This window comes from Carcharodon carcharias, chromosome 11 (assembly GCF_017639515.1).
Source record: "Carcharodon carcharias isolate sCarCar2 chromosome 11, sCarCar2.pri, whole genome shotgun sequence".
Classification (NCBI taxonomy): Eukaryota; Metazoa; Chordata; class Chondrichthyes; order Lamniformes; family Lamnidae; genus Carcharodon; species Carcharodon carcharias.
In genome coordinates this window covers 39,887,918-39,913,725 of record NC_054477.1, presented here as the reverse complement: position 1 = coordinate 39,913,725, position 25,808 = coordinate 39,887,918, and the positions used below count along the sequence as shown (strand labels likewise).

The 25,808-nt window shown below is 44.7% G+C and overlaps 1 protein-coding gene across 2 annotated transcripts in view; it reads left to right on the top strand.

Annotated features, from left to right (window-relative positions):
• nbeaa (neurobeachin a) overlaps positions 1-17,661 on the top strand; it is a 1,069,212-nt gene extending 1,051,551 nt beyond the window's left edge. For both annotated transcript variants that reach the window (XM_041199054.1, XM_041199053.1), the window contains one exon: positions 16,126-17,661. In XM_041199054.1, coding sequence (XP_041054988.1) covers positions 16,126-16,216 — 91 coding nt within the window. In that variant the 3' untranslated portion in view covers positions 16,217-17,661. The remainder of the gene's footprint in view (positions 1-16,125) is intronic.
• Positions 17,662-25,808: the final 8,147 nt, after the last annotated feature.

The window sequence follows — 25,808 nt, the reverse complement described above, 5'->3', positions numbered from 1 at the left end:
CATTTATCACACTTTAAAATAAAAGCTACAACTATCAGACTATGCTGGGATAGGAAGTTTGTAATGAAGAAGCATGAAGATAAGAACATAAAAAATGGGGGCAGGAGTAGGCTAAATGACCCCTCGGGCCTGCTCAATCATTCAATAAGATCATGGCTGATCTGATCTTGGCCTCAACTCCATTTTTATGCCTGTTCCCTGTAACCTTTGCCTTAACTATATTTCAAAAATCTGTCTGTCTCAGCCTTGAATACATTCAATGACTCAGTGTCCATGGCTTCTGGGTCCAAGAATTCCAAAGATTCCAAAGACCCTCTGAGAGAAGAAATTTCTCCTAATTTTTATCTTAAATGACAGACCCACAAGAACACAAGAAATAGGAACAGAAGCAGACCATAAGGCCTGTCAAGCCTGCTCCACCATTCAGTATGAACATGGTTGATATTGGGATTCAACCCCACTTTCCTGCCTGCTCCCCATATTGCTTAATTCCCTGAGAGAGACGAAAATCTATCTATCCCAGCCTTAAATGTATTGTGATGGGCACCCATTATTCTGAAACTATTCCCCCTAGTTCTATTCCACCTAGCTCCCCTAAAAGGGGAAACATTCTCTCAGTATCTTCCCTGTCAGACTCCCTCAGAATCTTATATGTTTCAATAAGGCTACATCTCATTCTCTGAACTCCATTGAGTACAGGCCCAATCTGCTCATTAGCCAACCCCTTTTCTCAGGAATTAATCTAGCGAACCTTCTCTGAACTGCCTCCAGTGCAAGTCTATCTCTCCTTAAATAAGGAAACCAAAACTCTAGGTGTGGTCTCACCAACACTCTACACAGTTGTAGCAAGACACTCCTACTTTTGTACTCCATCCCCTTGCTATAAAGGCCAAAATTCTATTTACCTTCCTATTTACTTTCTATACCTGCATGTTAACATTTTGTGTTTCATGCATGAGAACACTCAGATTGCTCTCTACCACAACATTCTGTAGTCTCTCTCCTTTCAAATAATATTTTGCTTTCCTATTCTTCATGCCAAGGTGGATAAGCTCACATCTTCCCATGTTATATTCCATCTGCCAAGTTTTACTCACTTAACCCATTTATATCCCATTGCAGACTCTTTGGCCTGGATTTTTACTGAGTTGTACTGACTTGCGCACCCTTTAAAAATAGCAGGCGGGTCCTGATTCTGGGATTCCCAACCTGATTCCGGTCAAAAGCCCACATCCAGCACTGCCAACCTGGCTGGCTCCATTGCGAAAATAGGTAAAAGTGCCAATCATCCAGGCCCTTCCAGTTTCAAAAACCACAAACCCTTGAAACTGCTTAACTTGTGTAAATAAACATTGTAAAATTGGCAACAGAGACCAGAGCCTGAGCTGTCAATCAATTAATGTTTCCTCTGGGTTGCAGGTGTTCTCATATTAGAATAACTGCCTGGGCTCTCAGCTAAGCCTCATTATGCATCTAAATGCACCACACCTGCTGGTTCCCCTTTATCTACCCATGCTTGTTACATCCTCAAAGAACTCTGATAAATTTTTCAAACACGATTTCTCTTTCATAAAACCATGTTGACTCTGATTGTATTATGATTTTATGAATGTCCTGCTACTAATTCCTCAATAATGGGTTCTAGGATTTTCCTAATGAAAGGTGATAAGGCCAACTGGCTTATAGTGTCCTGCTTGCTGCCTCCCCCTTTCTTGAATAAAAGCATTATATCTGTGGTTTTCCAACCTACTGGGACCTTGTCAGAATCAAGGGAATTTTGGAGGATTACAGCCAATGCAGTCACTAACCCTGCAGCCACTTCTTTTAAGACCTGAGGATGCAGGCCATCAGGTCCAGGGAACTTTTTCTGCCTTTAGTCTCATCAGTTTGCCAAGTACTACTTCTCTAGTGATACTGATTGTTTTAAGTTCCTCCCTCCCTTTCGCTCACTGATTTTCTACGATTATTCATATACTTTGTGTCTTCTACGAGGAAGACAGATTCAAGATATTTGTGCAAAGTTTCTGCCATTTTCTTGTTTCCCATTATTAATCCCAGTTTCACCCTCTGAGGGACTAACATTTACTTTAGCTACTCTCTTCCTTTTATATGTTTGTAGACCTTCTACTGTATGTCCTTATATTTCTGGCTAGTTTATCTCATAATCGCTTTTCTCCCTCTTATTTTATGTCAACCTTTGCTGGTTTCTAAAATTTTCTCAATCTTCTCACCTACCACTAATCTTTGCCACATTGTACGTACTTTCTTTCAATTTGATACCATCCTTTACTTCCTTAGGTAGTCACAGATGGTGCATCTTTCTCGCAGAGTCTTTTATTCTTAAGGGAATGTGTCTTGGTAGAGAATTATGAAATATCCTTTTAAACACCTGCCACTGCCTATCTACCACCTTACTTTTTAATCTACTTTCCCAGTCCATTTTAGTGAACTCTGTCTTCATCCCTTTGTTAATTGCCTTTATTTAAGTTTAAGACACTCTTTTCAGAACTAACTTTCTCACCCCCAAATTGAATGTGAAACTCTATCATGTTATCATCACTTTTGCCTAGAGGATCCTTCACTATAAAATCATTCATTAATCCTGCCTGATTACACGTCTCCAAATTTAAAATAGCTTGTTCCCTGGTTAGTTCCACAATGTATTGTTCTTAAGAACTTGTCTCCAATACACTCAATGAACTTATCCTCAATGCTAGCTTTGCCAATCTGATTTGTCCAATCTATATGAAGATTAAAGTTGCCTATGATTATTGGAGTATCTTCATTTCAAGGCCCAGATTTTAAGGATGTAAAGCCATTTTGATTACTACTGCAGTGACTCAAGCTCGTATGCAGTTTTCTAGACACTAGCAGCGATCCAGTTTCCATCTTGATGTGTCAGGAGACTTGTTGCGTTTTTGAAGAGCAACACAACTGTATCCAGTCATGTCCTTATTGATGTCTGCACCTCTTCCAAGTCAAGAATGAAGCATATCATAGCCCATGACTCTTGCGTCCTACATTAACACAGTTGAGAAGTCAAATCTGGGACCTTCTCTGTATATCTTACTAGTACACAATTAGTTGCATATGTTCAACATAGAAAAAGTTAGGATTTTTAAGGAAAGGTGGAGGAGATATTCCGTATCCATTTCATTTGCTATATATTACAGAATCAACAACAAATAAACCTCAATTTTTCAAAAAGTATGTTTTTCCATGTTTACTAATGATAGCAATGTAGGAGGCAAGACACAATCAATTTTACAATGAGGGGCTCTTCCCCCTAATTTGAATATAATGTGAGAATAAGGAAAGCTTGTCATATTGCTGGCAGTGTAAACTTGGATGAGGTAGTATTTCTTAAAGGGCTGCAGCCTACCATTAGAGGGAACATTGGGGGGGCTTCAGGTGTTGTGAATTGAGCCTGGACGGGGTGGTGTTGGTAGTCGGGTCTGGATGGAGAGGTTTGGGAATTGGGCAGGGGGTGAGTCAAGAGTTGGGTCTAGGTGGGTTGGAAATTGGTACTCAGGCCTGGGGTGACGGGGGAAGGGAGTCAGGTCTGGGGGAAAGGGTAGTTGGGGCAGTATGGAGTCCTGTGGGAGGTCGGGGAGTGGTTGGGGGGGAGGTGTGGAGGGAGGAGTAGTGGGTGGCTGGGGAGAGTCCCATGGATGTTCGGAGGGGCTGGAGGGAGTCCCATGGGGTGGGTCAGTGTTACAGTTACTCAGAAGCTAGAAGTGATTTTAATTCTTCTAACTGTTTCTGGGCAACTATTACTATAAGACAGTCAGAACCATCCAATGTTTGTGATTTAAATTGCATTATCAGATGGTTCTCAATGCAAGGCAATTGCCCATCAAAGTTTGAACTTCCTGGGCAATTTCTGTGCAGTCCTTAACTCGGAGCTCCAGAACTCGGAAGTTATGGCCCAGTATGTGCAGCCGGAGCTGAAGGCTACAGTCCAATAAAGGTATTGGCAAACACTGCATGGAAGCATAGCGTAAGCATAAATGGCTCATTTTCTGGTTGGGCAAGATGTGACGAGTGGTGTGCCACAGGGATCAGTGCAAGAGCCTCAACTCTTTATAAAATATATAAATGATTTGAATGAAAGGACCGATGGCAGGTTTGCTAAATTTGCTGATGGCACAAAGGTAGGTAGAAAAGTAAGTTGTGAAGAGGACATAAGGAGGCTACAAAACGATGTAGACAGGTTAGGTGAGTGGGCAAAGATTTGGCAATGGAGTATAATGTAGGAAAATTTGATGAGGATTTGGCAGGACAAATGAAAAAGAGGCATGTTACCTAAAAGGTGAGAGATTGCAGAACTCTGAGATTCAGAGGGCTCTGGGTGTCCTAGTGCACAAATCACATAAGGTTAGTATGCAGGTGCAGCAAATAATTAGCAAAGCTAATAGAATGTTGTTATTTTTTGCAAGGGGAATTGAATACATGAGTAGGGAGGTTATGCATCCGTTCTACAGGGCATTGTTGAGATCACATGTGGAGTGCAGTGTACAGTATTGGTCTCCTTATTTAAAGAAATATGTAAATGCGTTAGAAGCAGTTTAGAGAAGGTTCACTAGATTAATACCTGGAATAGGCGGGTTACCTCGTGAGGGAAAACTGGATAGGCTAGACCATAAGACACAGGAGCAGAAGTTGGCCATTCGGTCCATCGAGCCTGCTTCACCATTCAATGAGATCATGGCTGATCTGATAATCCTCAATTCCACTTTCCTGCCTTTTCCCCATAACCCTTGATTCCCTTACTGATTAAAAACCTGTCTATCTCAGCCTTGAATATACTTGATGACCCAGCCTCTACAGCCCTCTGTGGTAAAGAATTTCACAGATTGACTACTCTGAGAGAAGAAATTCCTCCTCATCTCTGTCTTAAATGAGCGACCCCTTACTCTGAGATTATGCCCTCTGGTCCTAGACTCTCCCACAAGGGGAAACAACCTCTCAGCATTTACCCTAAGAATCAAGCCCCCTAAGAATCTTATATGTTTCAATAAGGTCGTCTCTCATTCTTCTAAACTCCAATGAGTAGAGGCCCAACTTACTCAACCTCTCCTCATAAGAAAATCCCTCCATACCTGGAATCAACTCAGTGAACCTTCTCTAGACTGTCTCCCATGCCAGTATATCTTTCCTTCAATAAGGGGACCAAAACTGTTCACAGTATTCTAAGTGCGGTCTAAGTAGTGCTTTGTATAGCTTTAGCAAGACTTCCCTATTTTTATGCTCCATTTCCTCTGAAATAAAGGCCAGCATTCCATTTGCCTTCCTTATTACTGCTGAACTTGTATGCTAGCTCTTTGTGATTCATGCACGAGGACCCCTAAATCTCTCTGTGCTGCAGCTTTCTGCAGTCTTTCTCCATTTAAATAATAATCAACTCCTCTATTCTTCCTGCCAAAGTGCATAACCTCACATTTTCCCACATATATTCCATCTGCCAAGTTTTTGCCCACTCACTTAAACTGTCTATATCCCTCTGTAGACTCTGTCTTCCTCACCACTTGCCTTCCCATTTATTTTTGTGCCATCCACAAACTTGATGATAGTACATTCACTTCCCTCATCCAAGTCATCAATGTATATTGTAAATAATTGTATCCCCTGCACTGATCCCCATGGCACTCCACTAGTTACAGATTGCCATCCTGAAAATGTCACCCCTACCCTAACTCTCCGTCTTCTATTAGTTAGCCAATCCTCTATCCATGCTAATATGTTACCCCAACATCATGGGCTCTTATCTTATTAAGTAACCTTACATGCGGTACCTTATCAAACGCCTTTTGGAAATCCAAATATATTACATCCACTGGTTCTCCAAAACTATCCGACTTGTTATCTCTTCAAAGAATTCTAATAAATTTGTCAGGCATGATTTCCCCTTCATGAAGCCGTGCTGACTCTGCTTTAATATATTATGTATTTCTAAATGCTCTGCTATTACATCCTTTATAAAACATTCTAACATTTTCCTAGTGACAGATGTTGAGCTAACTGGCCTATAGTTACCTATTTTAAATCTCCCTCCCTTTTTGAATGAGGGTGTTACATTGGCAGTTTTCCAATCCTCCGGGACTTTTCCAGAATTTAAGGATTCTACCAGTGCATCCACTGGGCGGAATTTTCCGAGCCCACTGGTGGCAGGCGTAATAGGTGGCGTGCGCGGAAAATATGGCAGGTCCCACTTCACGATGGCATGAAGGCAGGCCACGGTCTTCTGCTCAGCCCACCGACAGCGGGCCGTGTTTCCTGCCATCAGTCGGTGGGGAGCTAATTCTAATACATGAGCATATAATTAATAGGCCATTCCGCCAGGTTCTTGGAACCCTGTCGTGTCGTCCCTCCATGTTGGCAGGAAAGCGTGCCGACGTGTTTCACAACAGCATACAGGCAACCTGCACTTGGCAACCTTCACTTTGGGAGGACTGAGGTAAGTGAGCAGCAGTGTTCTCCACAGCTCGCCCGTTGTTTACAGGCCTCAGGGGCACGGTGGGGGGGCAGGCAAACTGATGCCTGGCCCCACAGGCAACTGCTGAGGGTGGGGGTGTCCGGAGGCAAGTGCTGACCAGCCTCTGAGGCGATTGCTGGGGGTGGTGGTGGTGGTGTCTGGGGGCAAACGCTAGCCAGCCCCGGAGGCGACTGCTGAGGAGGGAGGGAGGAGTCAAGTGTTGCCCTGGCGCTGCATCTTGCGCACAGGCAATCGAGGTGGGGGCAGGCTAAGTGAGGGAAGTGGCCACGCTTTAGGGACACCTGTATAAACTGACCATGCCTCTGCAACTAAGACAGATCAGGTGCAGCCACAGTGATATGATTGGGGTCAGGCTCCTAGACTGCCCGCCCATGCAAACATCGCAGAGGCACCAAAGGGCCACCAAACACTCCATACCTTACCCCACACCCGCCAGCACAAACTTTGAGCCTGCCACCACTTTATTCTACTGCAGAGCAATTGGACTGCACATGTACAATCTCCTCATTAACGCTGGCCATGTAGCAGTCACTGCTGAAGGCGCCCACAGCCCCTTGCAATCTCAGCATCCTGGTTTGGACCAGTGTCCCCCAAGTCACGAGTTGACAGGGCAGCCATGAAGTGCACTCACCTCTGGCCATCCAAGCAGTGACTAGCACTCTCTGGGATGCATTAAGGGGCAGTCACACAGAGCCAAGAAAGGTGCTAAGTACAACCAAGATGACTACGTCTCTCTCTCTCTCTTTCATGCTGCAGGAGGACCACGTCAGGATCATGGATCCTGGTGACCTAACTGCATACTTGATGGCCTACAGAGACCATAGAAGATGGAGGAGAGAGCGACTGAGGCACCTGGCCACACAAAGGCAGGAGCAGCCCCTTGGTGCCTCCATGTTGCTTGCATGGGTGGGCCGTCTAGGAGCCTGACCCCAATCATATCACTGTGGCTGCACCTGATCTGTCTTAGTTGCAGAGGCATAGTCAGTTTATACAGGTGTCCCTAATGTGTGGCCATGAAGAAGGGACAGCAGGGGCTCCCGCACGTGCGGCCCAGGAGCGACAGCGAGCCGTGGCTGATCGGCGCCTAGCAACCCCCAGGGTCTATAGACGCTGCCTGCCATTCCTCCAGATGACTGAGAACCAGTGTCGCTGATGACTGCGCATGTCTAGGGACCTGGTGGCTCACATCTGCTGCTTACTGCAGGGTTGGTTCCAAGGGGACATGGAGGGCATCCACTGCCAGTGGCTGTGAAAGTATCCATGGCACTCAATTTCTGTGCCAATGGCTCCTTTCAAGGCTCCACAGGGTGACCTCTGTGGGATTTCACAATCCACCACCCACAAATGCATCCATGAGGTCACAGATGCCATCTTCCCCATGGCGCACAACTTTGTGCATTTCGCCCGAGACCGGGACAGCCAGGATGCAAGGGCCATTGGATTTGCCCTGATCTCGGGATTCCCTTAGGTGTAGGGTGTGATTGACCGCACTCATGTGTTGCTTAGGTCTCCATCGCTACACTCAGTGGACTTCATCAACCACAAGGGCTTCCAGTCACTGAACGTGCAGCATGTATGCGACCACCAGAAACGCTTCCTGCAGGTGTGCGCCCGGTTTCCAGAGATTGTGCACGACACCTACATCCTGAGTCACTCACATATCCCTGCAGTCTTCTAGGGTCCACAGAGGCTGCAGGGTTGGCTCTTTGGGGACAAGGGCTACCCACAGAGGCCGTGGCTGATGACACCCGTGGGGCGGCCTCAGACTGCAGCAGAGCGACGCTATAATGAGGCTCATGCTGCAGCTCACAACTTGGTGGAGCAGACCATGGGGATGCTGAGGATGAGGTTCCGGTGCCTGGACCGGTCTGGTGGAGCCCTGCCATACAGAGGGTGTCACACATCGTCGTCATCTGCTGTGCCCTTTACAACCTGGCGCTACAACAGGGAGAGGAGCTGGCTGAGGAGGAGATGGAGGAGCTGCACATCTCCTCTGATGAGGAGGACACGGACAGGGATGAGGGTGAGGGGGTTCATGGTGGTGACGATGATGGGGGTGAGGCTCTCGCACTGGCTAGATGAGGCAGACACACTCGGAAGGCCCTCATACCTGCCAGATTTGTGGAGGATGGTGATGACATGCAGTGAGGTGTCCCCATGGATCCTCACATCGCAGTTGTGAACGTTTGACTCCAGTCTGGCTTATTGCAGCGCCAATACTCTCCGTGAGAATGCTCCTGTCAAGGAGATGGAGTGGAGGCCCCAATAGTCGCTTGATTGCTGGAGGATGATGACAACATGCAGTGAGGACACGCCATAGATCTTCATATAGCCTCTGAGAATGTCAGGCTGAGGGCAGCTCGCTTGCGCTCCATGATCAGGGCCATCTCAAAGATACAGCCATGAAACTTTAGATGCATTTGATGCTGTGTTCACCTTCAGCACCTCAGCCCTTCAGGAACTGGTGCACAGCATCACTGGTCACAGATTCTGGTGTGATGGGGGACAGTCCCACCTTAAAGCTGCTGAGAGCACATAGAGAGAATGACAGAACTCTGTGGCACTTGCCCACTATATTCTGGCAGCAATAATCAGCACCACCAAGGTGCTGGTGTCAGTAATGTTTCCAGGGAGTATGAGGCTGGAGCCTCACTGTGGTCTGAAGGCCGCATAGAGCACAGGGAAGAGACCCTGGACTGAGACACCTGCCTTTTATCTTGCGCAGAAAGGTTTCAGATCTGAGTGACAAGAACATTGCTCATCAGAACAAGGAGCTACAGGTAGGGTGACATTCTTAGGAGTTTATTGACAATCGTGAACAGTATGTACAAGTGATCAATACCTGTGGCCAGGCTGTACAACTACTTTTACCTAACTTAGCTTGGCCTAAATAGCCAAGTGGTTATGGTACTGGGCTTGCAACCCCAAGATCAAGAGTTCAAATCTCACAATGGCAAACTACGAAACAATGTAACTTCATCTGAAACAGATGGAAACGGGTTTGTACTCGAAAGAGTTACTTTTACCTAACTTAGCTTGGCCTAAATAGCCAAGTGGTTATGGTACTGGGCTTGCAACCCCAAGATCAAGAGTTCAAATCTCACAATGGCAAACTATGAAACATTGTAACTTCATCTGAAACAGATGGAAACGGGTTTGTACTCGAAAGAGTTACTTTTACCTAACACCTAACTTAGCTTGGCCTAAATAGCCAAGTGGTTATGGTATTGGGCTTGCAACCCCAAGATCAAGAGTTCAAATCTCACAATGGCAAACTATGAAACAATGTAACTTCATCTGAAACAGATGGAAACGGGTTTGTACTCGAAAGAGTTGGGTGTGGTGATGGTGTTGCTGCTCCTCAGTATTTCAACTGTTTTCGAGCGCCTTCCTGTCTCTTGATCAGGAGAAAGCGTTCGACAGGGTGGATCACGGATACTTACTCGGAACTCTGCGAGCGTTCGGGTTCGGGACGCATTTTGTCGCCCGGATCCGACTTCTGTACACTGCCGCGGAGTGTCTAGTGAAGGTTAACGGGTCCCTGACGGCGACCCTTCGCTTTGGGAGAGGGGTACGTCAGGGCTGCCCCCTGTCTGGCCAGTTGTATTCTATTTGCGTGGAGCCTTTCCTGCGCCTCTTGCGGAGGAGGTTGTCGGGATTGGTTCTGCGCGGGCCGGGCATCGGGGTGGTCCTTTCGGCTTACGCCGATGACGTGCTCCTCATGTTTAGTGACCCGGCTGACCTGCAGAGGATGCGCGAGTGCCAGGAAGTCTACTCTGCCACTTCTTCTGACAGGATCAACTGGGGTAAATGTTCTGGACTCCTGGTTGGTCAGTGGCAGATGGATCCCCTACCCGAGGAGCTCAGGCCTTTCACCTGGAGCAGGACCAGCCTCCTCTACCTGGGGGTCCATCTATGCCCTGCTGAGGAATCCTGGCCGGCGAACTGGCAGGAACTGAAGATGAAAGTCACCGCTCGCCTGCGGCGCTGGACAGGACTGCTCCGAGTGCTATCTTACCGAGGTCGAGTTCTGGTCATAAACCAGCTGATCGCCGCCATGTTGTGGTATCGGCTGGTCACTTTGACCCCTCCCCCGGACTTTGTCACAAGAATCCAGAGATTGTTAGTCGGCTTCTTCTGGGACAAAAGATTGCACTGGGTCGCTGCCGAGGTTCTGAGTCTCCCGCTTAGGGAGGGTGGTCAGGCGCTAGTGTGCCTACGCACACAGGTGGCGACTTTCCGCCTTCAGACCCTGCAGCGAAACCTCTACGTCGAGCCTCCTCCTAGATGGTGTGCCCTGATGACGTATTTCTTCCGTCAGGTGCACGGCCTGAATTATGATGTGCAGCTCCTGTTTATAGAACAGATGGGCCTCGGTGGCTCCTTGCAGGCATTGCCCGTCTTTTACCAGGACCTGATCAAAGTCTGGAAAGTGGTCGCCTCGCGACGCAGCTCTCCCCCGTCAGGAGTAGTGGCTATCGTCAGAGAGTCGCTGCTCAGGAATCCGCCCCTCTGTCCTTTTCAGTGGTTGGCAGAGAGGAGGGCTGTGGCCGCAGGGGTGACCAGGATCGGGGACATGCTGGGTGGCGGAGGACTGGGCTGGATGCTCCCGCAGGAGTTGGCGCGATGCGCGTCTGTTAGTGTCCAGGTCGCAGCCAATGCCATCCAAGACCTGAGAACGGTCGTGCTCAGACCCGACGTTATTTTGGGTATTGAGGTGGCCCAGGTGCGCGGTGGTCTTCCGTCTGAACGTTCCCCTGTTCGGACAGAATTCCACATTGGCCCCAAGCCCCGAACCCTCCCTCGGGTGCTGGTGCCCCGCAATATGAGCCGCCTCGGGGACATGCCCTCCGTGCCTTTTGGCACGGCAAAGAGGGGCTTTTTGTACGGACTGCTGCTGCACACCTTCCATTTTCTCGCCCTTGTCCGCCGCCCAGACACGCCCTGGCGTGCCTTGTTGCCGTCCGGCGGCGGAGGCCCCCGATGGGAGGCCCTCTACGGAGGTGTCCTCCCCCTTTCTATCGGGGACCTGGGTTGAAGGGTGTTGCATGCAGCAGTCCTGTATAATAAGAGGATGCGTAGGTTCATGGACTCTCAGGACACATGCCCTTTTTGCGGTCTTGTGGAGTCCGTGGACCATGTACACATAGGGTGTTGTAGGCTGCACTCCCTTTTTAGTTATTTGAAAAACCTTTTATTGATGTTTTGTTTGCACTTCAGCCCCACGCTCCTGATCTATGGGCACCCGGTGCGGAAGGGGGTCGGGAAGGAGGAGGACCTCCTCGTGAACCTGCTCCTGGGCCTGGCCAAGTTGGCCATTAACAGGTTCAGGCAGCGGGCGATCGACGGGGGAGTCCCGCCCGATTGTTTGTCCCTCTTCCGCGGCTACGTTCGCTGCCAGATGTCCCTGGAGAGGGAGCACGCGGTGTCTGCTGACACGCTCAAGGCCTTCTGTGCTTGGTGGGCACCGCGGGGACTGGGGTGTTTTGTTGACCCCTTTAATCACATTTTGATTTAAAGTTTGTAAGGTTCCTTTAAACTTTGTCCTTGGTTTTACAGCTGACCTGAATTAGGGGCTGTGCCTGATTTATCCCAATTTTGTTGATTTAGTTTAATTGTTTTCATTTTAAAAGATTATCAAGAGTTCAAATCTCACAATGGCAAACTATGAAACAACGTAACTTCATCTGAAACAGATGGAAACAGGTTTGTACTCGAAAGAGTTACTTTTACCTAACTTTCCTAACCCTGCCACTATGTCTAGGTGCTCCCCAGACATCCACAGCAGAGGTGAAGGCAGCCTGCTGACTGTGACACCCTGTCTGTGATTACTTGAGCGAGCGTCCTCTGGAGGGCCGAGGCTTGGAGGGCCCAGGCCTGCTTTTGGGATCCTGCTGTGGCAGTGGCACCCTCCTTGGCCTGTGAAGCTGGATCTGCGGAGGTCACAGGAAGAGGGGAGTCAGATGGGGCCGGTCACTCCCAGGATCACTTGGGTGGATGGCCCCAGAGTATACACCTGCTGATCCTCCTCCCTATGGGTGCCCAAGGGCCCCTGGCTGACTCTGTGAGCAGAGGGGGTAGCTGGAGTGAGATCGAGCTGTCCAGCACCCCTCTCGAGTACACACTGTTGGAAGCCAACTATGGCATCAGCAACGCAGTTAAGCCCATGCAGCTGTGCCAGAGTGATGTCCTGGATCAAGGTCTCCATGGCAGCTGCCATCCTGCCAGCGTTGACCTCAGTGCGTTGCAATGCCAGCACTATCACCTCAGCCTGAAGATGGATGGATTTCTCCATCATGACTTGCAATCTGAAGAGTGCAGCGGACATCCCTTCCTGTTGTTCCCTAGCTTGCCTTTGCAGCTCCAGCAACTGTGACATGACCGATTCCAGAGTTTTGACATTTGACTCGGACTCAGCTTCGAGCAGTCCTCCGAGTGCCGGGGCCCTGGAAAGTCCCTGCCTCCACCTACTGTGGATCAGAAAGTGCAATGTGCTTACCAGATTGTGATCCCAAGGCTACTCTAAAGCTAGGTCCCACCGAGGTATGTGTCTCTGCACAGGTGGAGGGTGTGGGTAAGCGCTGTGACGGGACTTCAGGGAGGATGTTTTCAGATTCCCCTTCAGAGGTTTCTTCAGAGCTTGATTGGAGACCTTAGGTCATGGACCCTGTTGGTTGTTTGGCAGATGTGCCTGTGAAAGCAATGAGGGATAATTAGTGCATGGAAGTGGCCTGTGAAAGAGGACACATCTCTCACTGCATGGTTGTCTGATGGATGTTGCACTGCTGGATCCTCACTTGGTAGAGCAGCACTGACCTCATCATTAGCACAGGACCGATCCCAGTCATCGCCAGCCAGCTAGATGGCTCTGTTTTCAAATTGTGTCAGAATTTTGATTTCCGGCATTCCTCCACCTGTGTGTGATCTTTCCCTCCTGTTGTGAGCCAGTTTGTCCAGCATGGATAGAGATTGGAAAGGCAGTATCAGGACACCTGCCAGGCCAGATGATAAGCATGCCTGGCCTGCGTGGGTGGTGAGTGGACCCATGGACAGCATGAGGACAATGACAGTGTGTGTGAAAAAGTGAATGGTGATGTCCCTTACACTGGCAGTGAGTGAGGACCCTGTGGATGTGTGATGGGTTTGTGAGTGTGAGAGCTGGGAGTGATGAAAAGAATGACTTACCCTGGCAGAATGGAGGAGATCATTCAACCTTTTGTGGCACTGGCTGGCTGTCCTCCTCTGCAGGGTGTTCACGCTGACTACTGCCTCCCAAGCTGGGTTGGTGACATTGTTACCCATCTTGCATACCCTGACGGACCTCCACAGCATCCAGCAGTCACTCAAGGGACCCATTGTTGAAGTGGGTGGGGGAGGGGGGGATGCTATAGTCTTTTTGCTTTTGCTGGCCATGTCCCCCAGGCAGCAGTGGTGAGCTGGTGGCGATGAGCATTTTGCTAGTGGCTGCCTTTTAAAGATGGTGGCTGGCTTAATGCAACAGCGGGGTGATGGTGAGCACGTGAACGTGAGCCTGCCCACCATGGAAACGGCGTGTTTTGTGGGAGTGAACATATATTGAGGCGGGCTCGGGAAGATACAGTATGAAAACCTGCCAGTTTCATCAGCGGGTAGGACTCTATTTTACCTACCGGCCCCCACACTTAGTGCAATCCTGGGAAAATTCCGCCTGCTATCTTTGTAGCTACTTGCTTTAATATCCTAGGGTGCAACTCATCAGGCCCAAGGGACTTATCAGCCTTTAGCCCCATTAGTTTCCCAAGTACTTTTTCTCTATTGATGATTATTGTATTTTTCTTCCCCCCACCCCATTTGCCCCTTGAATATTTAGTATTTTTGGAATGCTGTTAGTGTCTTCTACCGTGAAGACTGATGCAAAGTATTTATTTGACGACTCTGCCATTTCCTGGTTCCCCATTATTATTTCACCAGCCTCATTCTCTAAGGGGCGTATGCTCATTTTGGCCTCTCTCTTCCTTTTCATATATTTAAAGAAGCTCTTACTGTCCGTTTTTACATTACTTATATTAGATTACCCTCTAAGGTTATTTTCTCCCTCTATTTTTTTTGGTTATCTTTTGTTAGTTTTTAAAACTTTCCCATTCCTCTGGCTTACCACTAATCTTTGCCACATTGTGTTTTTCTTTCAATTTGATACTATCCTTAACTTACTTGGTTAACCCTAGTTGACTTATCCCCTTCCTAGAATCCTTCTTCTTCACTGGGATATATTGTTGTGAGTCATGAACTATTTTCTTAAATGTCTGCCATTGTTCAACAACCATCTTTTCTGCTGAATTCCTTTCGCAATCCACTCCAGCCAACTCTGCCCTCATTCCTTTAAGCTTACCCCTCATTTAAGCTTAGCACAGTTATTTCCGACCCAACTTTCTCACTCTTGAACTGAATGGTAAATCCTACCATGTTACCGTCACTGTTTCCTAGGGGATCTTTTATTCTGAGATCATTTATTAAATCTGCCTTATTACACATTACCAGATCCGAAATAGGCTAGGCTTGTAGTCGCTAGAGTTTAGAAAAGTAAGAGATGACTTGATTGAAACTTATTAGATCCTGAGGGGACTTGACAGGGTGAATGTGGAAAGGATATTTCCTCATGTGGGAGAAACTAGAACTCAGAGTCACTGTTTCAAAATAAGGGGTTGCCCATTTAGGACAGAGATGAGGATTTTTTTTTTCTCTGAGGGTTGTGAGACTTTGAAATTGATTGAGGCAGAGTCCTTGAATATTTTTAAGGTGGAGGTAGATAGATTCTTGATAAGCAAGAGGGTGAAATGTTATCGGGGTAGGCAGGAATACGAGGTTAAAATCAGATCAGTCATGATCTTACAGAATGGCAGAGCAGGCTTGAGGAGCCGAGTGGCCTTTCCCTGCTCCTAATTCGTATGTTCATATGCATGATTGCTGCAACGCGGTGAATGGACAGGGAAGTGATTTTTTCTTTATTCTTTCATGAGATGTGGGCATCACTGGCAAGGGTTGCCCATCTGTAATTGCCCCTGAACCGAGTGGCTTGCTAGGCCATATCGGAGGGCAATTAAGAGTCAGTTACTGTGTGTCTGGAGTCGTATGTAGGCCAGACCAGGTAAGGATGGCAGATTTCTTTCCCTAAAGGGCATCATTGAACCAGATGGGTTTTTACGACAATCGATGATAGTTTCATGGTCACCATCATTGATATGTACCACCACTAGCTGTATATACCAGATTTATTAGTCCGGATTTAAATTCCATCAGCTGCCATGGTGGGATTTGAACCGATGTCCCCAGAGCATTAGCCTAGTCCAGTAACAAATTATCAAAAGAGCCTTTTTGTACATTGCTATGCTTAACAAATGATGCTGAGCCATCTTGGAATTATGTTACAAATTCATTGTTCTAACAGTAATACTATAAAAATCATACATTTAAAACTAATTTAAGAATAATTATTATGGATATTTGATTCAAATGCATAATTCAGCTAGGAAATTGAGTTAAAGTTGCCAGATTACCTGAGATTTTTTTCAACTTGTCTGTTTGCATTATGCAAAGTAATATTTTCAAAGATCAAATATTGAAGCTAACATTATTTTGTATTTCTGTTACAGGACACTGATAACAGGCATGGCTTCAGGCAGTATCGTAGCTTTTAACATAGATTTCAACCGGTGGCATTATGAACATCAGAACAGATACTAAACCTATTTTAGGGAAGGCTGAAGTGTGATTGCCAGTTCCAGCTGAGAGCACAAGTGCTGCAGTGAACGCCCAGGCATAAGTGGTGGAACATAATGCCCTCTGCATTGACCTCTGTTATACATTCCATTACATCTAGCAATAGTTGTACATTGTATTCTTTATGTGTAAAAGCAATCACAACTGCTGTTTTCTTTCTTCCTACCACTGAGCACCAGCTACAACAAAGAAATGCCATATTAGCTTATGATTCAATAATGTAAGCTAAATGAATCAATGTTCAATAATTAATATTTCCAAGTAATTTTGATGATAATGTGTCAGGGAAAAGTTTCTGAAGAATGTGTCCAGTTACTCGTAATACTTCAAGCTAAGAGAAGATTTTTTTTAAACTGTATCCTTTATTTTCAGTCAGTATCCAATCTGTGATATAATACTTTTCATAAGTATTACTTTACTATGATACCTTTGATAGAAAATGAAACAGCCAAAACATCTGTTTCTTAACCAGTTTGAAATTCCACCATGCAGTTCTGTAAATCTAGTGTTCCTTAAGATAATTTTTCCAAAAACAAAACTGAAGGAATTTGGTACAAAATAACTGACATAGCTTTGAAGATAAAGTTGACTTGGCTATCTAATTTTACAGTGTGGCAATGAGATCCCCATTCTGTTTTGTGCTGTCAGTTTACAAACACAGTTTGGTTCCTGTACACTGTAAAAGTTAATGAGGTGAATATTGTGAGATCTTGGCTCTCCAGCTTATAAACTGCATTTTCAGCTTTCATCGTAGGCACGAGAATAGGAGTACGTTGCATTTTTTTTTACTGTAGCAAAAATCACTGTTAAAGATATTTCTGGCATATTATTCTAATTAAACACATACACGGGGTTAATAAAATCACTTCATGTTTTCTTCTTTGTATATTTGGTGACTGTATTGTCAAAAGTCATAGATGTACATACTGTGTTGGTAGGGCTAAGAGGCATGTAAACAGGAATGTAGTTTTCTTGGAAATTACACCCACTTGCAGTTGTTTATTTAAGAAATAATTATTGGATTCTTTGTATTGGCACTTTGCACCAGAAACATATCATTATTTATTGCTGTGATTATTGATTTGTCATCCACACTGTAATAGTAAATTTTAGCACTAAGTTCTTTACTTGTTGTTTGTATTTAAACAATTAAAACCATGAAGAAAGTCTGACTGCGTAATTAAGTTGTACATCACGTGTGAGCAATATTATGAGTTTTTAGTCTAGAATTGGGAGGGGGGAATAAGCATATGGAAAACAATTTCATTTCATCTGGAAATCACAGTGAAATATTTTGGATATACAAAATCCTTGAGCTATTGTAACGCTGTTTTATGGCAAAGATGTAAAATATGCCAGATGTGTGTCAGTTCAAAATTAAAATTGAAAAAATAAAATATGCAAAGAAATAATTTGTTTTGTTCATTCTTTTGTCAAGATATTGTCCTGTGGAGCTTATATGAATCTTGTCAAATGCAGAGAAATGAGAATGTGTTTTCATTTAATTGAAAATGCTTTTATAATAAATGTAATTGCTTGTCAATTTTTCCCTTGGCAGTAAATCGCAAAACTCCAAATTCAAATAGAGTTCTTGGTGATCAGGTTTTTTAATTAAGTTTGAATTGCAGCAAGTCACAAAAAACAATGCTGATGTCATTAAGAAACTCAGCAGAGCATTTGAAGGAAAGGAAATCCTTTCTCTCTCCTGAAGTTTCTAAACACTTGCCTGGAAGAGTGCAGCTCCAACAACACTTAAGAAGGTTGACACCATCCAGGACAAAGCAGCCTGCTTGATCAGCAGACCATCCACCAATATAAACATTCACTCTCACCACCACCAACGCACAGTGGCAGCAGTGTGCACCATATGCAAGATGCACGGCAACAACTCGCCAAGGCTCCTTCAACAGCACCTTCCAAACCTGTGACCTCTACCATCCAGAAGGACAAGGGGGGCAGATGCATGGGAACACCACCACCTGCAAATTCCCCTTCATGCCACACACCATCCTGACTTGAAACTATCTCCCCATTCCTACACTGTCACTGGACCAAAATCTTGGAACTCCATAACAGCATTAAGTGTACCTATACCACATACAAAAATTTGAACTAGGAGCAGGAGCAGACCACTAAGCCCTTCAAGCCTGCTTTGCCATTGAATAAGATCATGGCTGATCTGATTGTAACCTCCTGCCTACCCCTGATAACCTTTCATCCCCTTGTCAATCAAGAATCTCTCTAACTCTGCCTTAAAAATATTCAAAGACCTGCTTCCATTGCCTTTTGAGGAAGAGAGTTCCAAAGAGACTCAACCCTCTGAGAGAAGATATTTCTCCTCATCTCTGTCTTAAATGAGTGATCCCTTATTTTTAAATCATGACCCTTAGCTGTAGATTCTCCCACAAGAGGAAATATTCTCTCCACATCCACTCTGTCAAGACCCCTCAGGATCTTAAAGGTTCGATCAAGTCACCTCTTACTCTTCTAAATTCCAGTGGATTCATGCCTAACCTATACAACTTTTCCTCATAGAACAACCCGCCCATTCTGACAGTCTAGTAAACCTTCTCTGAACTGCTTCCAATGCATTTACATCTTTCCTTAAATGAGGAGAGCAATATTGTACACAGTACTCGAGATGTGGTCTCACCAGTGCCCTGTACAACTGAAGCATAACTTCCCTACATTTTTATTCAATTCCCCTTGCAATAAATTAGTACATTCTATTAGCTTTCCTAATTACTTGCTGTACCTGCACACTAGCCTTTTGTGATTCATGCACTAGGACACCCAGATCCCTCTGAATATCAGAGCTGTGTGATCTCTCACCGTTTAGATAATACAATTTTTTATTCTTCCTGCCAAAATGGACAATTTGCCCACAATATACTCCATTTGCCAGGTCTCTGCTTACTCACAACCTACCTATATCCTTTTGTAGCCTCCTTATGTCCTCTTCCTAACTTACTTTCCTGTCTATCTTTGTGTCATCAGCAAATTTAGCAACCATACCAACTGTTCCTTTAGCCAAGTAATTTATGTAAATTGTAAAAATTTGAGGCCCCAGCAAAATATGGCTCACCATCATCTTCTCAAGGGAAATTAGGGATGGGCAACAAATGCTAACCTAGCCAGCAATGCCTACATCCTGTGAAAGAATTAAAAAAACTTTAATCAGTTTTCTTGCAACCTACAAGAAGTTATTTTTCATTGCCTTCCATGTGCATCAGAAGACAATGGAGGAACATAAGATTAACAAAGTCCCTTTAAAAGCTTTATGTATTGTAAACTCAGAGGCATTTGATTTAATCCTGTCTAACCTGCACATAACTAATCGTTTCAGATTACTTTCATTGACTTTTTTTGTCATAGCTTGATGTTGCTTCCTATCAGGAAATATTTTTATTTGAAATCTGTATCTACTACTCTTAGATTTTTTGTGCTATCTTCAAGTGTTAAGTTGAATTATTTGGATGTTTTTCCTCCTTTGGAAAGCTCTTAGTTCTGCTATAACTGTGTCGGACATTATGAAACTTGCTTCAATAACAAACACAGAAAATGCTAAAAAAACTCAGCAGGTCTGACAGCAACTGTGGAGCGAGAAACAGAGTTAACGTTTCAAGTCCGTAAGACCTTTTCAAAGATGATAAGGGGTAGAAATGTGATGGATTTTATAATGTTGAGAGGGTGGGGATGGTTGGAACAGATGGAGCAAAATAGAAGGTCAGATAGGTGGGAGATCAGGAGAGATTTGACAAAGGTGTCATTGGACACAAGACAAGAAGAGTGTTAATGGTAGTGTTAAAGACTAAAGAATTTGTTAATAGTGGCATAAAGCTAACAGCAGGATCTGTTAATAGCAGAACAAGGGTCAACAAGGTGAAAGCAAAACATAGGAAGAATTACAGATGGCCCTGTGGGACGAAAGGGTTGGGAAAATAAATTTTAAAAGATCAAAATGGAGGACAGAGTTCATGGTCTGAAGTTGTTGAACTCAATGTTAAGTCTGGAAGGCTGTTAAGTGCCTAATCGGAAGATGAGGTGCTGTTCCTCCAGTTTGCATTGGGTTTCACTGGAACATTGCAGCATGTAAAGGATGGACATGTGGGCATGAGAGCAAGATACTGAGTTGAAATAGCAAGCGACAGGAAGGTCAGCGTCATACTTGCAGACAGACCGAAGGTGTTCCGCAAGGTGGTCACCCAGTCTGTGTTTGGGCGCTCCAGTGTAGAGGAGACCATATTGAGAGCAGTGAATGCAGTAGACAAAATTGAAGGAGGTGCAAGTGAAGTGCATGTTCATCCTTGGCCTGCTGCAATGTTCCAGTGACGCCCAACACAAATTGGAGGAACAGCACCTCATGTTCCAATTGGTCACTTTACAGCCTTCTGGATTTAACAGTTCTCTAGATCAGGGACAATCAAGATAAGTCCAGGACACTTGTCAGCTACGGAACTGATGCACCACAATTGCACCAATTAATTATGTTCCATCGTAAATCTCCAGGAAAAGACATGAGCTGCTCTTCTCTGACCCAGCCATTATTTTCAGGTGACTGCTTTGACACCCTCATCCGGTATTGGTGTCAGCTCCATCTCCTCCTGAAGGAATCCATTCCCATAGCATAGGTCAACAAAACATCGCTAGACGATTTTTCAGAGGTCATCCACATCAGCTCCTCAGTTCCCGTCACAAAAAGGTTTCCCACCCTCGATGGTGGCCTTGCAATCCTTGACCATCCGGAGCGCAGTCAGGACCCTGCTGCGGTCACCAGATTCATAATAAATCCAATCCTGCCACCTTGTTTGTAGTGATAAAATTCCTCATTGAGGTTATCAAACAAAACTAATTACAATCCTTGAGCATTACTTTTAAAAATACAAGAATATTACCCCATTCTCTTCTAGAAAGCGGTTGTAACCCGAACAATATTTTCTTCACCTCAATAGTTCCGTGTCTACTACAGACTTTTAGAATCGCCTGTATTTATGCCAGCCTTGTAATCGGAGTTCCGCAGAAGAGTCACATTGCACGCGAAAGGTCTTTCTTTCTCCACAGATGTTGCCAGACCTGCTGAGCTGTCCCAGCACTTTCTGTTCTAGTTTGTAATCGGTACAAGCCGGGCGCTTGCACTCGGAACCTCGAAATGTGACGTTCTCCCAGCATAACGAGGTGAGGGACGATAAGGTTCATTGGTTATTGTCAGCATGATGAGTTTGGACTGAAGGGAGACTAGGCTGATGACTCATGAGTGGCTTATTTCAGCAGGCTAATTTCTTTATGAGATGGGACATCGTCCAGCAATACAGAGATTGAGATAAAGCTGGTGACCAGCTTATCTCAGCAAAGCATTTTTACCACATTCTTTTAAAAAGCATTTCCTAGGATTACAGTAACTTTGTTTATCACAGATTATTTCAACATTTTCGTTTTAACAGTTTAATTCTGGTCAGCGTAACTGTCATAAACACGATCTACATGGGCTCGAGCTCAAATCTTCCTCAAATCTATCCTAACGAGAACCATGGTTGATTTTCCCTTCTCTAACCAGAGATGCTGAGACCAATTATATTACCACTTCTATCCCATTGCCTCAGCTGAGATTAACCACGTTATTACAGAATGCGCATCATTCAAATTTATGATCCTCCTGGGCTGTACAGTGAGATACTGACCGGGCCAGCAGCAGGAGGCAACTTCATTTCTAGCCATCAACGAAAGGTAATAAAGCTTATATTGATAGAAGAGGATTCTTTGAAAAACAAGTTGTGAAACTGCTGGTGCTCATTTTCTTATATCAGTTCAAGATGTTCATATTGAAGGAGGTCTTAGCTTCAGATGTAGAAACTTATGTTACATTTTAGATTATATGCAAGAAAAATTAAGTGTCTTACAATTTATTTGTTTGTGTTACATGAATGTTCTTGGAAAAATATTCAAAAAGAGTTTGTCAGCAATGTTGATGCAATATTTTTGGTAGTGTGGGATTTGGAATTTATCTAACTTGGCTGTCCCAGGAGAGAAACATTTTCATTGTGAGTCCTGCTGTGAAGCCTTACTTCTACTCGGCTATGTGGAAAAGCCCAGGTATGTCCTGTACACAAACACCAGGACAAATCCAACGCGGCCAGATACCCTCCCAGTGGTCTACTCTCCATCATCAGCAATGTAATGGAAGCGGTCATCAACAGTGCTATCAAGCAGCACTTGCTTAGCAATAACCTGCTCACCAGTGCTCAGTTTGGGTTCCACCAGGGCCACTCAGCTCCTGCCTTGGTTCAAACATGTACAAAAGAGCTGAACTCCCAAGGTGAGGTGAGAGTGACTGCCCTTGACATCAAGGCATCATTTCATCGATTGCGGTATTAAGGAGCCCTAGCAAAACTGGAGCCAATGGGCACCCGGAGAAAACTCTCCACTGGTTGGAGTCATACCTAGCACAAATGAAGATGGTTGTGGTTCTTAGAGGTCAGTCATCTCAGCTCCAGGATATCACCACAGGAGTTCCTCAAAGTAGTGTTCTACGCCCAACCATCTTTAGCTGCTTCATCAATGACCTTCCTTCCATCATAAGGTCAGAAGTGGGGATGATCACCAATAATTGCATATTGTTCAGTACCAATCACGACTCCTCAGATACTGAAGCAGTCCATGTCCAAATGCAGCAAGACTTGGACAACATCTAGGCTTGGGCTGACAAGTAGCAAGTAACATTTGTGCTACCCAAGTGCCAGACAATGACAATCTCGAAAAAGAGAGAATCCAAATCATCACCCCTTGATATTTAATGGCATTACCATCACTGAATACCCCACTATCAATATCCTGGGAGGTTACCATTGACCAGAAACTGTACTGAAATAGTCATATAAATATTGAGGCTACAAGTGCAGGTCAGAGGCTAGGAATCCTGTGGCAAGTAACTCACCTCCTGACTCCACAAAGCTTGTCCACCATCTAAAAAGGCACAAGTCAGGAATATGGGTGAGTGCAGCTCCAACAACACTGAAGAAGCTGGACACCATCCAGGACAAAACAGCCCACTTGATTGGCGCCTCTTCCACAAACATTCATTCCTCCATCAACAATGAACAGCGGCAGCAGTGTGTACCATTTACAAGATACACTGCAGAAACTCACCAAGGATCCTTAAGCAGCACCTTCCAAGCCCATAGCTGCTACCACCTAGAAGGACAAGGGCAGCAGATACATGGGAACGCCACCACCTGGAAGTTACCCTCCAAGTCAAACACCATCCTGACTTAGAAATATATCATCATTCCTTCACTGTGGCTGGGTCAAAATCCTGGAACTACACCCCCCCCCCCCACCCCCCCCCAAACTCCTAACAACACTGTGGGCTGTGGGGGTACCTACACCACATGGACTGCAGCAGTTCAAGAAGGCAGCTCACCATCACCTTCTCAAGGGCAATTGGGGATGGACAATATATGCTGGCCCAGCCAGCGGCACTCACATCCCGTAAGTATATTAAAAAAAGTGGTGGATTTTTTTCACATACACTGATCTGATCTGGTTGAAAGCTGCATCTAAAGAGTACAAACACTGTCACAGATCAGTTAATACATAAATATAATTTAATTAGCCAGGGTGATATACCTGCATTTTCCTGGATGAATGCACAGGCAAGTCCAGGATATCTTAACTATTGTATATCATAGTAAGACAGTGCAATTCTGATCCCAATGCTAAGGTATTGTAATCTATCAGCAAACATAGAACATTAGCCACATCTTCACTAAACACTATTATTTGAATCTAAATTCTCAGAAGGATAACAATACATAGGTATTTGTTTTGAAGGCACAATTTAAACTCGCTACTGCATTTATTTGATACCTGGAAGGGCAAATGACTGACCAGAATTGCTAGATTTCCAAACCTTGGCATGGTTTGCCTCATTCTTTCTGCAGAGTTTGTCCACCACATATGTTTTCACATGTCCTTTACACACTGCCCTTCTATTATTTGAAGCACTCAGATTATTATTTAATTAGAAGAATTATTTACTAGCTGTTAAAAGCATTAACTGCTCTAGAGACTGCTTCTTTTAAAAAGAAAGGAGCAGTCATCTGGTATCACAGATTCAAAATGGGCTGTAGATCAGATCACATGACTGCACATAAAGCTGCAGCTATTAAGCAAAGATGCTCTGTCCCTGGGATCTTTTCAATTTGGATGGTTAAATTTTCTTGATGTGAAACATAAATTGAGCCCTTACACCGATAACTTGCATTTATTTTCAATCCTTAACATAATAAATACATCCAAAGGGGCTTCTCATTAGTGTTATCAGATAAAATTTGAAACTGAGCCACATTTAGAGCTATTAGCACAGCTGGCCTAAAGCTTGGTCAAACATGTAGGTTTTAAGGATTAACTTATAGGAGGAGAGACAAGAGCTCTAAGTAGGTAAGGTTAGAAAAGCAGATTAAGTTTTAAAAGATGTGAAACTTGTAAATGTTAATATCCAGCAAGACTTGGGTGTGCTCATACAAGGAACACAGAATGTTAGCATGCAGGTACAGCAAGCATTAGGAAGGCAAATGGCATGTTGGCCTTAATTGCAAGAAAATTGGAGTGCAGGAATAAAAAAGTCTTGTTACAATTATACAGAGCTTTGGTGAGACCACATCTGGAATATTGTGTGCAATTTGGTCTCCGTACTTGCTTTGGAGGCAGTACAGCAAAGGTTCACCTGATTGGTCCCTGGGATGAGAGAGTTGTCCTATGATTAGAGGCTGAGTAAATTGAAACAATATTCTCTGGAGTTTAGAAGAATGAGAGGTGATCTCATTGAAACATATTTGATTCTGAACGGGCTTACATTTTTAAAAATTATTTCATGGGATGTGGGCTTCACTGGCAAGGCCAGCACTTGTTGCCATCCCTAATTGTCTTTGAACTTCTAGGCCATTTAAGAGTCAACACAATGCTGTCGGTCTGGAGTCACATGTAGATCAGACCAGGTAAGGATGGCAGATTTCCTTCCCTAAGGAGGCATTAGTGAACCAAATGGATTTTTACAACAATCGATTATAGCTGTCATGGTCATCATTACTAAGACTAGCTTTATGTTCCAGATTTGTTAATGGAATTTAAATTCCAGTAGCTCCCATGGTGGGATTTGAACCCACATCCCAGAGCCTCAGCTCCTAAATTACTAACTCAATGACATTATCACTAGACCACCATCTCCCCTGACTATATTGAATAAATTTAAGGTTGAGATTGATATTTGATCTCTCAGGAATCAAAGGATAAAGGGAATGGGTGGGAAAGTGGAATTCAGTCCAAGATCAGCCATGATCGTATTGAATGGCTGAGCAGGCTTGATGGGCCTTATGGTCTACTCCTACTCTTATCTCTTGCGTTCTTATGGAATTTCATAGCTTAAGGCCTAGACAGCTGAAGGTATGACCACCAATGGTGGAGTGATTAAAATAGGGAATATTGAGGAGACCAGAATTGGAGGAGCATAGAGATCTTGGAGGAGCAGTAGGGTTGGAGGAAGTTACAGAGATAGGGATGG